Source organism: Aotus nancymaae, unplaced genomic scaffold (genome assembly GCF_030222135.1).
Source record: "Aotus nancymaae isolate 86718 unplaced genomic scaffold, 86718_ANA_hifiasm-v0.15.2.pri h1tg000003l, whole genome shotgun sequence".
In the NCBI taxonomy this organism is placed as follows: Eukaryota; Metazoa; Chordata; class Mammalia; order Primates; family Aotidae; genus Aotus; species Aotus nancymaae.
The window spans coordinates 36,892,168-36,904,408 of NW_026988414.1; the positions used below are offsets into that span (position 1 = coordinate 36,892,168).

Here is a 12,241-nt window from a genome sequence, read left to right on the forward strand (position 1 = left end):
CCATTCATATATTCATTCTGTAAACATTCCTGGATCAGCACTGGATGGGGCCTGACCTAAGAGGATAGTTCCTGTGCCTTAGCCACTTTCTCCAACTTTTCCACACCAGTTAAGATTTCTAAATAGATTTTGTGTAATTGGGTCTTTGGGACATCATCCCTGAAGTGCCCCAAAGTTTCTAAGCTGGGCACATTTCCTCTCCTCCCTGTAAATTTCCTCAGGGATCGCACAGTCCCTTGGTGCACAGAGCACTTTGAAAGGTGCCACCTACATATGACCTGCCTGCTCTCCCAGAGGCTGTTGGCCAGATAAGCTGGGTGCTGCCAGGTCAGGGGGTCCCTGGCTGCCCCACAGTAAACTACTGGCCTGTTTCCTAATTTCACCAAACCTGACACATTGCTGAGAAACTCACTGAATTCTAAGCAGTTTGTATAATTCTACCAAATTCCAAAAGCTCCATTGAATTCTATCAAATTTCAAACCCTTTGCTGAATTCTATGAAAGTCCAGGCATGTTTTCAGAGTTTGGAAAGCTGGGCTGGTGTGAAACCCTGTGTCCCGTTCACCAGGATTCTCTATATTTAGGAGGCACGGGCCTACTTCTTTGAACTGTATTCTGCTAGCTCCAGATAGAAAAGATCCCTGGTCTCAAACCCTCTGAAACATCCTCCAGTGGATCCAGAGGAGCCTGAAGGTGAGTGAAACAGGATGTGAAGGCAGAGGAGGGAGTCAAGAGCCTGAGAATGAGGGCCTTGACTTCCCCCTCCGACTGACTCTGCAACACTGGGCAAGCCTCTTCTCGCTGGGCCTCAGTTTCCCCATGTATAACAGGGGGGCAGTCCAGCTGATCTGTAAGACCCCTACCAGCTCTGCCAAGGTGTCACCTAGGCTGGAACCAGCCCGTGTTTGGCATCCAGTGGCTTACTCCCAGTTTGCCTTAGCCACAGGATGGCACAGCAAGACAGGAGAAGTTGGCCGTGGCCAGGCTGGCAGTCTCAGCTTGGCCTTTCAAACCTGGGAGAGGAGAGGAAGGGTGACATCCCTGCAGGCTGGCTGGGATAGGAAGCAGGCCAGAAGTGAGAGAGAGACCTCAAAGAGGTCCAAACCCAGAGCCATGGAGCGAAAAGGAGAGAGGGCTCGGTGCGGCCTTGGGGAGGAGGCAGGAAGGTTCCCTGTGGAGGTGCCATTTGAACTGGTTTTTCCATAGCATTCTGTCAGGAAAGAGACGAGAGCAGAAAGAACATTATGGGATCTGCAGACAAAGCTTTCTGGCTGTGCTTTGGGAACCAGAGTCCACAGCATCGGTCATGTTCCTCCTCCTCCTGCAGGCCCCGTCCCCCAGCTGAAGGGCAGAAGGAAGAGCAGGGAGCCCCAGGGCCTTTTGCAGCTTGCCCCTGCTCTGGGGCTCCTGTGTCCTCCTGGGTTGTTGTAGGCAGAGTTTGCTCCCTTCCCTCAGAGCTGCTCCTTCCTAGTGATGCCCCTGCCACCCCTCCTGGCCGTGGTCTCCACACACCTCCTCCCAGGGCCTAAGGAATCTGCCCAGCCTTCTGAAGCACCCTGTCCCCAGGTTCAAGGGGATGCCTTATGGGATCTGGGCATGTGTGTGCACACGTGTGTAAGAGAGAGTGAGTGTCTGGTACCTAATGCGTGTACACTCATGTGAATGACAACACAGTTACACATATGAGCCTATGTGTGGCTTATACTCACAGGCACACATGTGTGTACCTGTATGTCACACCGGTATTTGTGTTCACCTGTAGGTGAGTGCACATGTGGTGACCTGTATGTATATTCCAACAGGTAGCCAAAGCTGCAGATGCTTCCTCGTGACTTTTGGGAATAAGCTGTAGTACGTGGAAGCATGCAGAGGAGGTGGTGCCTGAGCTAGCCACGGGGGCCACGTGACGCCATCTCTGTGTCCCACCCCAGCCCTGGCACAGTGCTTGTTTCTGCTCATGCTCTGTTAAATGGGGGTCTCTCTCCAGGAACCCAGCCTCAGAGGCTCCTGGCTGGGAACTCTGAAGTCTGGAAGGAAACTAGCAGCTCACCTGCACCCGGCCCCATGGTGAGTCTGGACACAGTCAAGTGAGACAAGCCTTTTTCTCTCAGGCCCCAGGACTGGATCACGGATCTGGTTGCAAGGTGCCCTGAAGTCCCTGAGGGAGGGCTCTGTGTAGGGCTTAGCTCTGAACCCTGCACTTATACTCCGGGAGAAGAAGGAGTAGCTAGAGGGGCCACCCAGCCTGGAAACCTCATGAGTGGTGAAGGCCCAGTGAGACCCAGAGAGACTCCACTTGTGACACTTCAAGTAGCCTGACAGCAGAAAGAAAGGAAGAAAAATATGTACAGGAGTAATGAGCTTCCTGTCATTACAGGCAAGCAAACAGAAGCAGGATGAGGCTGGGTATGAAAGAGTGGGGGGAGAATGAGGCTGGGTATGGGAGAGTGGGGGGAGGGTGAGGCTGGGTATGGGAGAGTGGGGGGAGAATGAGGCTGGGTATGGGAGAATGGGGGGAGGGTGAGGCTGGGTATGGGGGAATGGGGGAGGGTGAGGCTGGGTATGGGGGAATGGGGGAGGGTGAGGCTTGGTATGGGGGAATGGGGGGAGAATGGCTACCCCTTCCTGGAGCACCTCCTCTTCCCTCTGTGCTCAGCCACGTACCTGGTGACCCTACTGGGGAACACAGGCATTGTGGCAGTAAGCGTGCAAGATATCCACCTGCACACACCCATGTACTTCTTCCTGGGCAACCTCTCCACCCTGGACATCTGCTACACATCCACCTTTGTGCCCCTGATGCTGATCCACCTCCTGTCATCCGAGAAGACCATCTCCTTTACTGGCTGTGCCATCCAGATGTGTCTGAGCCTGTCCACGGGCTCCACGGAATGCCTGCTGCTGGCCATCATGGCCTACGACCGCTACCTGGCCATCTGCCAGCCACTCAGGTACCACATGCTCATGAGCCACCGGCTCTGTGTGCTGCTGGCAGGAGCTGCCTGGGTCTTCTGCCTCCTCAAGTCGTTGACTGAGACGGTCATTGTCATGAGGCTGCCCTTCTGTGGCCACCATGTGGTCAGTCACTTCACCTGCGAGATCCTGGCGGTGCTGAAGCTGGCGTGCGGCAACATGTCAGTCAGCGAAGACTTCCTGCTGGTGGGTTCCATCCTGCTGCTGCCTGTGCCCCTGGCATTTATCTGCCTGTCCTACTTGCTCATCCTGGCCACCATCCTGAGAGTGCCCTCGGCTGCCGGGCACCGCAAAGCCTTCTCCACCTGCTCGGCACATCTGGCTGTGGTGCTGCTTTTCTGTGGCACCATCATCTTCATGTACGTGAAGCCCAAGAGCAAGGAAGCCCATATCTCTGATGAAGTCTTCACAGTCCTCTATGCCATGGTCACACCCATGCTGAACCCCATCATCTACAGCCTGAGAAACAAGGAAGTGAAGGAGGCTGCCAGGAAGGTGTGGGGCAGGAGGCGGGACTCCAGGTGAGGAAGTGGGGCTCTGTACAGATGCAGGTCTCAGGTTAGTACTGAGGCCATCATATGCCAATGCCAGTGAGGACGTGGCAAGGCTAGGGTTACAGGCCTGGTGTCTTCATCCCAGCAAGGCAGCACCAAGTCCTGCTGATCCTGCCATAGAACAGCCCCCAAATCATCCTCTACTCCGCTCCTACCACTGCCCTAGGTCAGCTCTCCATGTCACCCCGGCCTTTACACCAGCCTCCTGACTGGTCCCAAGACTTCAGTCCTGTTTATCCCTCCAATCTCTCCTCCACAGAGCATCTTTTTGAAATGCATGTGTGATCGCATCACCCTTCTCATTGAAATCCCTAAGTGGCTCCTCACTGCTCTCAGGACAGGCATTCGCCACCATGCCCAGCTAATTTATTTTATTTTAATAGAGATGAGGTCTCGCTATGTTGCCCAGGCTGGTCTCGAACTCCTGGGCTCAAATGATCCTTCCAACTCAGTCTCCCAAAGTGTTGGGATTACAGGCGTGAGCCACCATGCTTAGCCTGGAATCTTATTTTTTGCAGGGTATATGATAATGGGCACTGTTCCTAAGGTAATTAATAGAAAAGAAAAGCAGAACATATAACACTGTATTTTAGTATGATCTCAATTTTAACTCTTCAAGTATTTTTCTTACAGATCTATGAATAAGTGGGTATCTAGGAAATACTGGAAAATGATGGCCAAATATTAACTGACAGTTGTTTCCTCTGGGTGACGGGGTTACAGATAAGTCCTGTTTTCTAAATGATTATTTTCAACATTGTCCAACATTTCTATGATGACTGTGACTTTGGGCTTTAAAAATAACGGTATATGGAAGACCACCTTGCCCACAGTAGAGGACAGATGAGAAAGGCTTCATCCTGAGGGCAGGGCAGGGAGGAAGCTGCTGCCGTCACCCAGGCCCTCAGTGAGGCCTGAGCCGGCCGGGCAGTAGAGGGGAGGGTGGCCCTGAGAAACGCTGGGGAGATAGATATTGATGCAAAATAACCTTTGGGAGATTATATAATATTTGGGATTACAGTTAATCCCCGAACAACATGGGGGTGAGGGGTGCCAACTCTCCTCACAGTAAAAAAACCCATGTATAACTTTTGACTCCCCCAAATCTTAACTACTAATAGCTTACTGTTGACTGGAAGCCTTACCAATAACATAAAAAGTCGATTAACACATAATTTGTATGTTATATGTTTTATACGCTGTATTCTTACAATAAGGCTAGAGAAAAGAGAATGTTAAGAAAATCATAAGGAGGAGAAATATGTTTCCTATCTATTAAGTGGAAGTGGATCATCATAAAGGTCTTCATCATTATCAGCATCACATTGAGTAGGCGGAGGAGGAGGAGGAGGAAGAGGAGGGGCTGGTCTTGCTGTCTCTGCGTGGCGGTTCATCTGTAAGTTTTTTCAAATTGTAGCAAATCTCAAAAAAAATTCCCAATATATTTATTGAAAAATACAAGTATAAGTGAACTTGTGCAGTTCAAATCCATGCTATTCGAGGGTCAACTGTATACATATGTAAAATAATATTTGGGAGAGATATCTGGGATTATAGAGGTGAAGGAGGGAGAGTGAGGACTGTGGGTTGATCCTGGGTTTCTGGCTTATTTTGGATGGACTGAGACACTGAGGTGGGGAGGATGAGCGCCGTAGATATGGAGAGTGGGGAGATGATGAGTTTGTCTTCAACCTGCTGAGTTCAAGGCATCCGTGGGGCAGCAAGAGGAAAATGTGCTATGAGCAGATAGAAAATAAACAGTAACAACCTTTCTATTTTTTACTTTGACCTATGTTCTTGATAAAAATTCCAGAAGACAAATCATAGCATAATATGAAACAACTTCTGCTGCTTTCTTTAAGGATGATTTTTAGTCTCTAAGCTGTGTCAGGTTGTTATTCTTTACTGTGAATGGACAGGAAGGGGAGGGGAAGGAACAGGAATAAAGAACTCTGTAGAAACTCAGGTGCCTGACTAAATCCCTGACCTAATAAAGTCCCTCGCATGTACTTGGTGTCTCCCACCTTGCAAAGCAATTTACTTTAAGCTTTGATGAATCCAGGTTCTTAACGGCAATCCTGGAAGGAGACACCCCATTTCACAGCCCAGATACCCAGGCCTAGTGAAGCCAGGGCCATGGGCCTGGAGCCTATGGCATCCAAAGGGCAGAACCGTACGACCCGGTCTTCAGATTCTCTGTCCACTCTCTCTCCTCTGCCCACCTCACCTCAACAGCCCTCCTGGGGCAGGCCGAGGAACCTGGAGTCTCTGAAGCTCAGGTCCCACGGCTACCAAACCTGCAACTTTGTGTAGTTAGAGTTTGAACTTTAAATTGGGCAGGGACCGTGAGGTCCCTGGGGTCAGGGAGCAAACAGACTGTCTGTGTAGCAAAGGAACAAGAGGCAGGTCCTGTGGGGGGTGATGGTGGGGTGGGGGGTGGGAGCCTGGCCCATCCCAGAACCGTGAATTTGCTGGTAATGAACTCAGTACTTCCCAAACCCCAGTTCCCCTCACCTGGCTCCAGCTCCCTTACAGACATTCAGGCCATGGCCAGCAAGTAGGAGGGAGGTAAGGAGAATTCATCTGATACATTGCTTATTCTCCTGAAATCATTTAAAACATTTCAAAGCCTAAATATTTGCTTGGGGACAGGGATAGGATGGTAATAATATCATCTACTGCTCACTGACTATTTACTATGTGCCAGGCTCTGTTCTAAGAGCTTCGCATGCTTCCTCTCACCGGATACTTAAAATAAGCCCACAAGGAAATACTGCCATCTTCATGCTAGGTAAGGAAGCTGAGGCTGAGAACGTTATTAACAAGTGGAAGAGCTGGGGCTTGGACCCTGGTCCTATCTGACTCCAGGGCCATCCTCATCTTCTCTCCACACAGCCAGGAAGCAGCAGGGAAGCAGGAATTCCAGATCCAGGCATTTTGGGGAAATTGTAACTGAAGCTTTCTTCTTGTTAGGCCCCTTTCTTTTCTTTTAAAATAATTTGTGAAGCCTAAAATAAGTATTAAGTGGTTAAAATTAGATTTGCCAGATGAGACTGATATGACATTTAGCTTGCAGAGTAACCCTGGGTCTATCAGCCCTCAGACTGGAAGTTGCTAGAAACATGTGAAAAAATGTTTCAGAGATTACAGTGTACTGGAGAGTGCCTAATTGGCTCCACTTCTCAGACGGAGAAATCTGACAAAAGTCATACAACAGAAGAGGAACAAAGGCCCCGATTCAAACCCGGGCCCCTTCCTCCCAGTCCAGGGCTCACTGTAGGCATCACTCTGCCTCTCAAGATGTGTAAAACCAGGGAGTGAAACCAGACAATTATTTTCAGAGACACTCCAGGTCCTGTCGCTCTGTGACTCTGATCTTCCAGGCCATGACGGAGCATGACACTGCGTGATACTGGCAGATGGCCGCTAGAGTAGCTTTCTGAGTGTCATAAGATGCCATTGCACCCACATGCAGAGAGGGGCTGCTCAGCAGTAATTCTGGTTCTCTTCCTTCCAGGCAGGTGGTAGGATGCCACAGGGCCAGTGGGCTATGGGCAGATATGACGAATGTCTCCTGTGGCTCAGAGTAGTGAACTGGTATGAAAGGCTCCAGTGTGTCCTTCCCCATCCATAACAACTGGTGACGTCCCACAGGGTGGAGCCTCCATTGCCAGGGGCTCTGAGAACTGAGCCCCCTGGAAAGCCACAGTAGACATGTAGCGTGAGAAATATACCTCTGTCATGCTGGCCACTAAAATGACGAGGTTGTATGTGACCGCAACATAACTTAGCCCATCCCACCTCACCCACCAAGGGAACACCAGCTACTCTCTTTGATGTCCCAGCCTGTGCCCATGTTATAGGCAAAGCTGTTGGCAACCTGGCAACATGGCATTTTCTGGACACAGACGTATTTCTTTAGGGCCATAAGCCTATGGTTTAGTGTGCTGGTTCTAATTTCCATGAATGTGTTACAATCAGACTCTGAAGTTGTGAGGAAAACCCACTATGTTCCTGATGTAACTCTTCAGAAAGAGCAGGTGTTACTGCAAGTAGGGGACTGGCACCCCCCAAAGCCTTTCTCCTAGCAATCACAGTAGCTGCACCATACTATTCCGGTGTGTGTGTTGGAGGGGGAAGGGGGAATTGATCTTGAGGCAAGACCTTGGGGTCAGCACTCTTGTTGGCTTTTTTAGAGAAAGGGTCTCACTCTGTTGCCCAGGCTGGAATGCAGTGGCATGATTGTAGCTTACTGTAACCTCGAACTCCTGGGGATCAACTGCTCCTCCCACCTCAGCCTTCTGAGTAGCTGGGACCACAAGTGCAAACCACCACACCTAGAATCAAGATTTTGGGCAGAACAACACTGGATCTCAATAAACAGTTCAACTCAAATAGCCATCACTGACACCTCCTGGATGCGGGTTACTGGAGGGTGACAGTGATGAAGGACACAGCCCTTTCACTGTTATAGCTCACAGTCTAGTCAGAGAGCGATATACAAAAAATGAACTATAATGAAGGCAGAATGAAATTAACCTCTGCTAATAGCTGTGTGACTGTCCTGTTGTCCAGGTGGTCAGTTTTATGAAGCCATCTGAGAGAAGGCTGCCCAAAAGGGTGGTGTGTGGACTGAGCCTTGAAGGATGAGTAGAAAAGAAAGGCACTCCAGCCTGAAGAAATTGCCCAAGAAGAGGGACAGGACTGGAGCACGCAGGCTTTGTCTAAAAGACAGGGAGTGGTCTGGTGAGGCTGCAGCAGGTGTGCATGAGGGATGTTGTGGAGGCGAGGCAGGAGAACCAGCCAGAGGCTGCACACAAAAACCCTCAGACGCCTCTGCCATGCCCACTTGGTCTTACTGTTAGAGGCTTGGGTGATGAAGAAAAATGCAATCAGGTGGTTTTCCACCCTTCACCTGCTTGAAACCCCACATCTGTATCCAGTGTCAAAATTTGAAAGGAACATAGTTCTTTCTGTAACAATACAACCATCAAAAACAAAGCTCTTATAGTTCTTTCCAGATTTCAGGTTTTACTTTGTCTATTACAACCCAGACTCAGAGAGAATCTCAGAGATCTAAAGCCTGGAGAGAGGAAGGGAGGTGTACAAAGTCACCAAGTGAGTGAATGAATGACTGCAAACTCCACGAGGGCAGGAGCCAGGTCTGCCTCTGCTGTATTCCCAGCACCTGGCTCAGGGACTGACACATAGTAGGTGCTCAATAACTATTTGCTGAATGAGTGAATGAATGAGGCTTGGCAATTCTTTACTTTCTCCCAAACCTCACCAAGAAAAACCCTAACTATAAATATTCACGTGGATAACAGTTAAGATCAATTACTGACCGAGATTACCCAAGTGCCCCTGTAGGTTCCTGAAACTGTCCTGTAAGAATCACCCTGATTCAGGGTAAAGGAAGGAAACCCTGCACAGGCTCTGGAGAAAGCTGGTGTTGTGGAGGACCCTGGAGCCCTTGTCCAGGAGGTGGCTAGTACAGATGGAGGAGGCACCTGTAGCTGACGATGGATGCCGTCCTCCATCCAGCCTCAGTAACATATCATTGCACCCTCCCGGGCAGCACCTTCAGATGCATGGTTCCTCTGAGCTACACAGCATCCCAGTCTTCAATAGAAAGCTGAGTCTGAGAGAGGTCAAGAGACTTGGGCAGTATCACACAGGTAGTCTGAACTACAGCCAGGAGGTAAAGCTGGGTTTTGGAGTCGTGCATTCACTCTCTGCTGGGTGCCTGCCATTGGCAGCACTTGCTGCATGAGGTGCTGGTAGGAAGGAGGCCGAGTCCGGCTCTTAAGGTGTAATACGGAAGACAGGTGCACCACACAGCACAATGACACAGAGGGATGGCCAAGGGCGGTGGGAGCACAAGAAGGGAGCAGGTAACCGCAAAGGGAAAGAGGGCAAGAAAAGGAGACGGTGCTGCGCAGGGCTCTGGAGAATAAGCGGAACACCCGCTGCTGGGGATGGGAGGGAGGACACGCCTCCATCTCGGACAAAGGTGCGGAGCTGGGAAAAGAGATGGTTTCTTCAGGAAAGGGTGAGCCCTGCAGCCCGACAAATGGTGGATATAATGAAACAGGAGGAATAAGATAAAAAAGAAATCTAGCCCAGGACAGACAGGGCTCCATTGCTGTCACGAAGCAGTGTCCTCACAACCAATCCAGGGGCGAAGGGCCTGAGGGGAGAGGTGGATTATATCTTCTGAATGATAAAAGTTCACACTCAGCTCCTATTTCTCCTTCAGACCAGGGGCCACCTGGCCATAAGACAGTTCTCTAGTCCTAACAAGACTACTGTGCTTTGGGGACATCTGGGCTTCCTCCTATGAATACACGATGCTGGCCTTTCCCAAGGAGAAGTGAGAGCAGCTGTGCACAGTGATGGAGGCCACCTGGGAGAGACCACAGCCTCGCCCACTGCTCCCTTTGCAAAGCTGGTCGTGACTGACCACACCACTAGATTCGCGCCTGGCTTCCCTCGTCGTGTGACATCATTGTCAGTATCATTTCTCCTACAATGCAATATGGAGGCCAGAAAGTAAGTCACTTGGCTTTCATGACCAGAGTTCAACCCTGTGACCAGTAACTCTATTGAGACATGTATGTTCTTATATGCCGTTTTAAAAAAATTAATGGTGCATGATTCCTTAAGGAGAGATGACCAGAAATCAAGCTTAGACATCCTATGGGGCTGAAATATTTGATCTTCATGGCCCAAAGGAACACCGGGTGAGCACCATCCCTCACCCACCTGCCTTCCAGAGCTCATCTCACCTGACTCAGGGAATGGGGCAGCGCCTGTGACAGGTGTGGAATCCTTTTGTCCACCTGTTTTCCTTACTGCTGTAGTCCCAGCCCCTGATACCTAGCACAGAGTAGGTACTCAATGAATATTTAGTGAATAAATCTGAAATAGCATGGGCATAATTTGGTTACATGAACCATAATGTGGAAAAGATGCTTCCTGTTAATGGCCAAGAACACTCTGGATTCCAAAGGACCATTTTAAACATGAATCCTTCTCTGTTGTCTCCTCTGACCCTGCCCTGGGAGAGCAGAGAGGAGCCTCAGGGACTAGAATGTGCCCCATCCTCCCCCAGTGACGGCAGCAGAACTGCAGAGCTGAGAAGGCCAACTTACAGATCTGAAGTCCAACTCCCTCATTATACAGATGGTGAAACTAAATTCCAGAGAGGGAGGCTGACCTGCTGCAGCCAGACATCCAGGTCACTAGGTCCCAGGCCAGTTGGAGCTTTTTCCAAAAAGCTGGGTGGTCCAGATGGAAAAGGAGAGAGAATGAGATGAAGGGAGGAAACCAGACAGCTGTGATGGAGTACGTCCTGCTGGGGCTACATGAGCACCGTAACCTGGAGGTGGTCCTGTTTGTGCTCTGCCTGGGTGTGTACTCCATGAATGTGCTGGGGAACGCCCTCCTCATAGGGCTGAACGTGCTGCACCCTTGCCTGCACAACCCCATGTACTTCTTCCTGAGCAACCTCTCCCTTATGGACATCTGCGGCACCTCCTCCTTTGTGCCTCTCATGCTAGTCAACTTCCTGGAAGCCCAGAGTACCATCTCCTTCCCTGGCTGTGCCCTGCAGATGTACCTGACCCTGGCGCTGGGATCAACGGAGTGCCTGCTCCTGGCCATGATGGCATATGACCGTTATGTGGCTATCTGCCAACCGCTTAGGTACCCAGAGCTCATGAATAGACAGACCTGTATGCGGATGGCAGTGCTGAGCTGGGGGACAGGCTTTGCCAACTCACTGCTACAGTCCATCCTTGTCTGGCGCCTCCCCTTCTGTGGCCACAATGTCATCAACCACTTCTTCTGTGAGATCTTGGCAGTGCTAAAACTGGCCTGTGGGGACATCTCCCTCAATGCGCTGGCATTAATGGTGGCCACAGCTGTCCTGACACTGGCCCCCCTCTTGCTCATCTGCCTATCTTACCTTTTCATCCTGGCTACCATCCTTAGGGTACCCTCTGCTGCAGGCCGACACAAAGCCTTCTCTACCTGCTCAGCCCACCTCACAGTGGTGGTGGTTTTTTATGGGACCATCTCCTTCATGTACTTCAAGCCCAAGGCCAAGGACGCCAATGTGGATAAGATTGTCACATTGTTCTATGGGGTTGTGACGCCCTCACTGAACCCCATCATCTACAGCCTGAGGAATGCAGAGGTGAAAGCTGCTGTCCTAGCTCTGCTGAGAGGAGGTCTGCTCTCCAGGAAAGCCTCCCACTGCTACTGTTGCCCTCTGCCTGTCAGCCGGCATAGGCTAGGTTGTGCTGTGGTCATGACCTTCAGAGGCTTAAAACCATTAAAGTTTGTTTCTTGCTCCTGCTGCAGGTCCACAGAGGCTGATGGGGCTTCTGCTCCACATCGTGGTCTTCACCCCTCTGGGACTCAGGATGACAAAGCAGCTACCATTGGGAGCACTGCTGGTCACCATGACAAAAGGGAAAGTAACAAAGCCTGCACTGACTCTTAAAGCTTCTACTCAGAAGTGGCTGTGTTGCTTCCACCTACATTTCAGTGGCCAACACAATGGTAACAGGAAGGCACAGAACCACACTATTGTTAAGAGGGAGAAGCAAGATACCATGTGTCTGGATGGAAAAAGAGAGGCACAGAGAGATTTGTGAATGGCCTAATGACCACCACACCAGCTGACAGTGCCAACCCAAGAGCTACTG

The 12,241-nt window shown here is 50.4% G+C and overlaps 2 protein-coding genes across 2 annotated transcripts; both read left to right on the forward strand.

The window, feature by feature from the left end:
• Positions 1-2,592: 2,592 nt before the first annotated feature.
• Positions 2,593-3,498, forward strand: LOC105724512 (olfactory receptor 13J1). Its single transcript, XM_021671494.2, has one exon. The coding sequence runs from the start codon at positions 2,593-2,595 to the stop codon at positions 3,496-3,498; it is 906 nt and encodes a 301-aa protein (XP_021527169.2).
• A 7,344-nt stretch (positions 3,499-10,842) lies between these two features.
• LOC105724511 (olfactory receptor 13C7-like) lies at positions 10,843-12,036 on the forward strand. Its single transcript, XM_012463175.2, has one exon. The coding sequence runs from the start codon at positions 10,843-10,845 to the stop codon at positions 12,034-12,036; it is 1,194 nt and encodes a 397-aa protein (XP_012318598.2).
• The last annotated feature ends 205 nt before the right edge of the window (positions 12,037-12,241 follow it).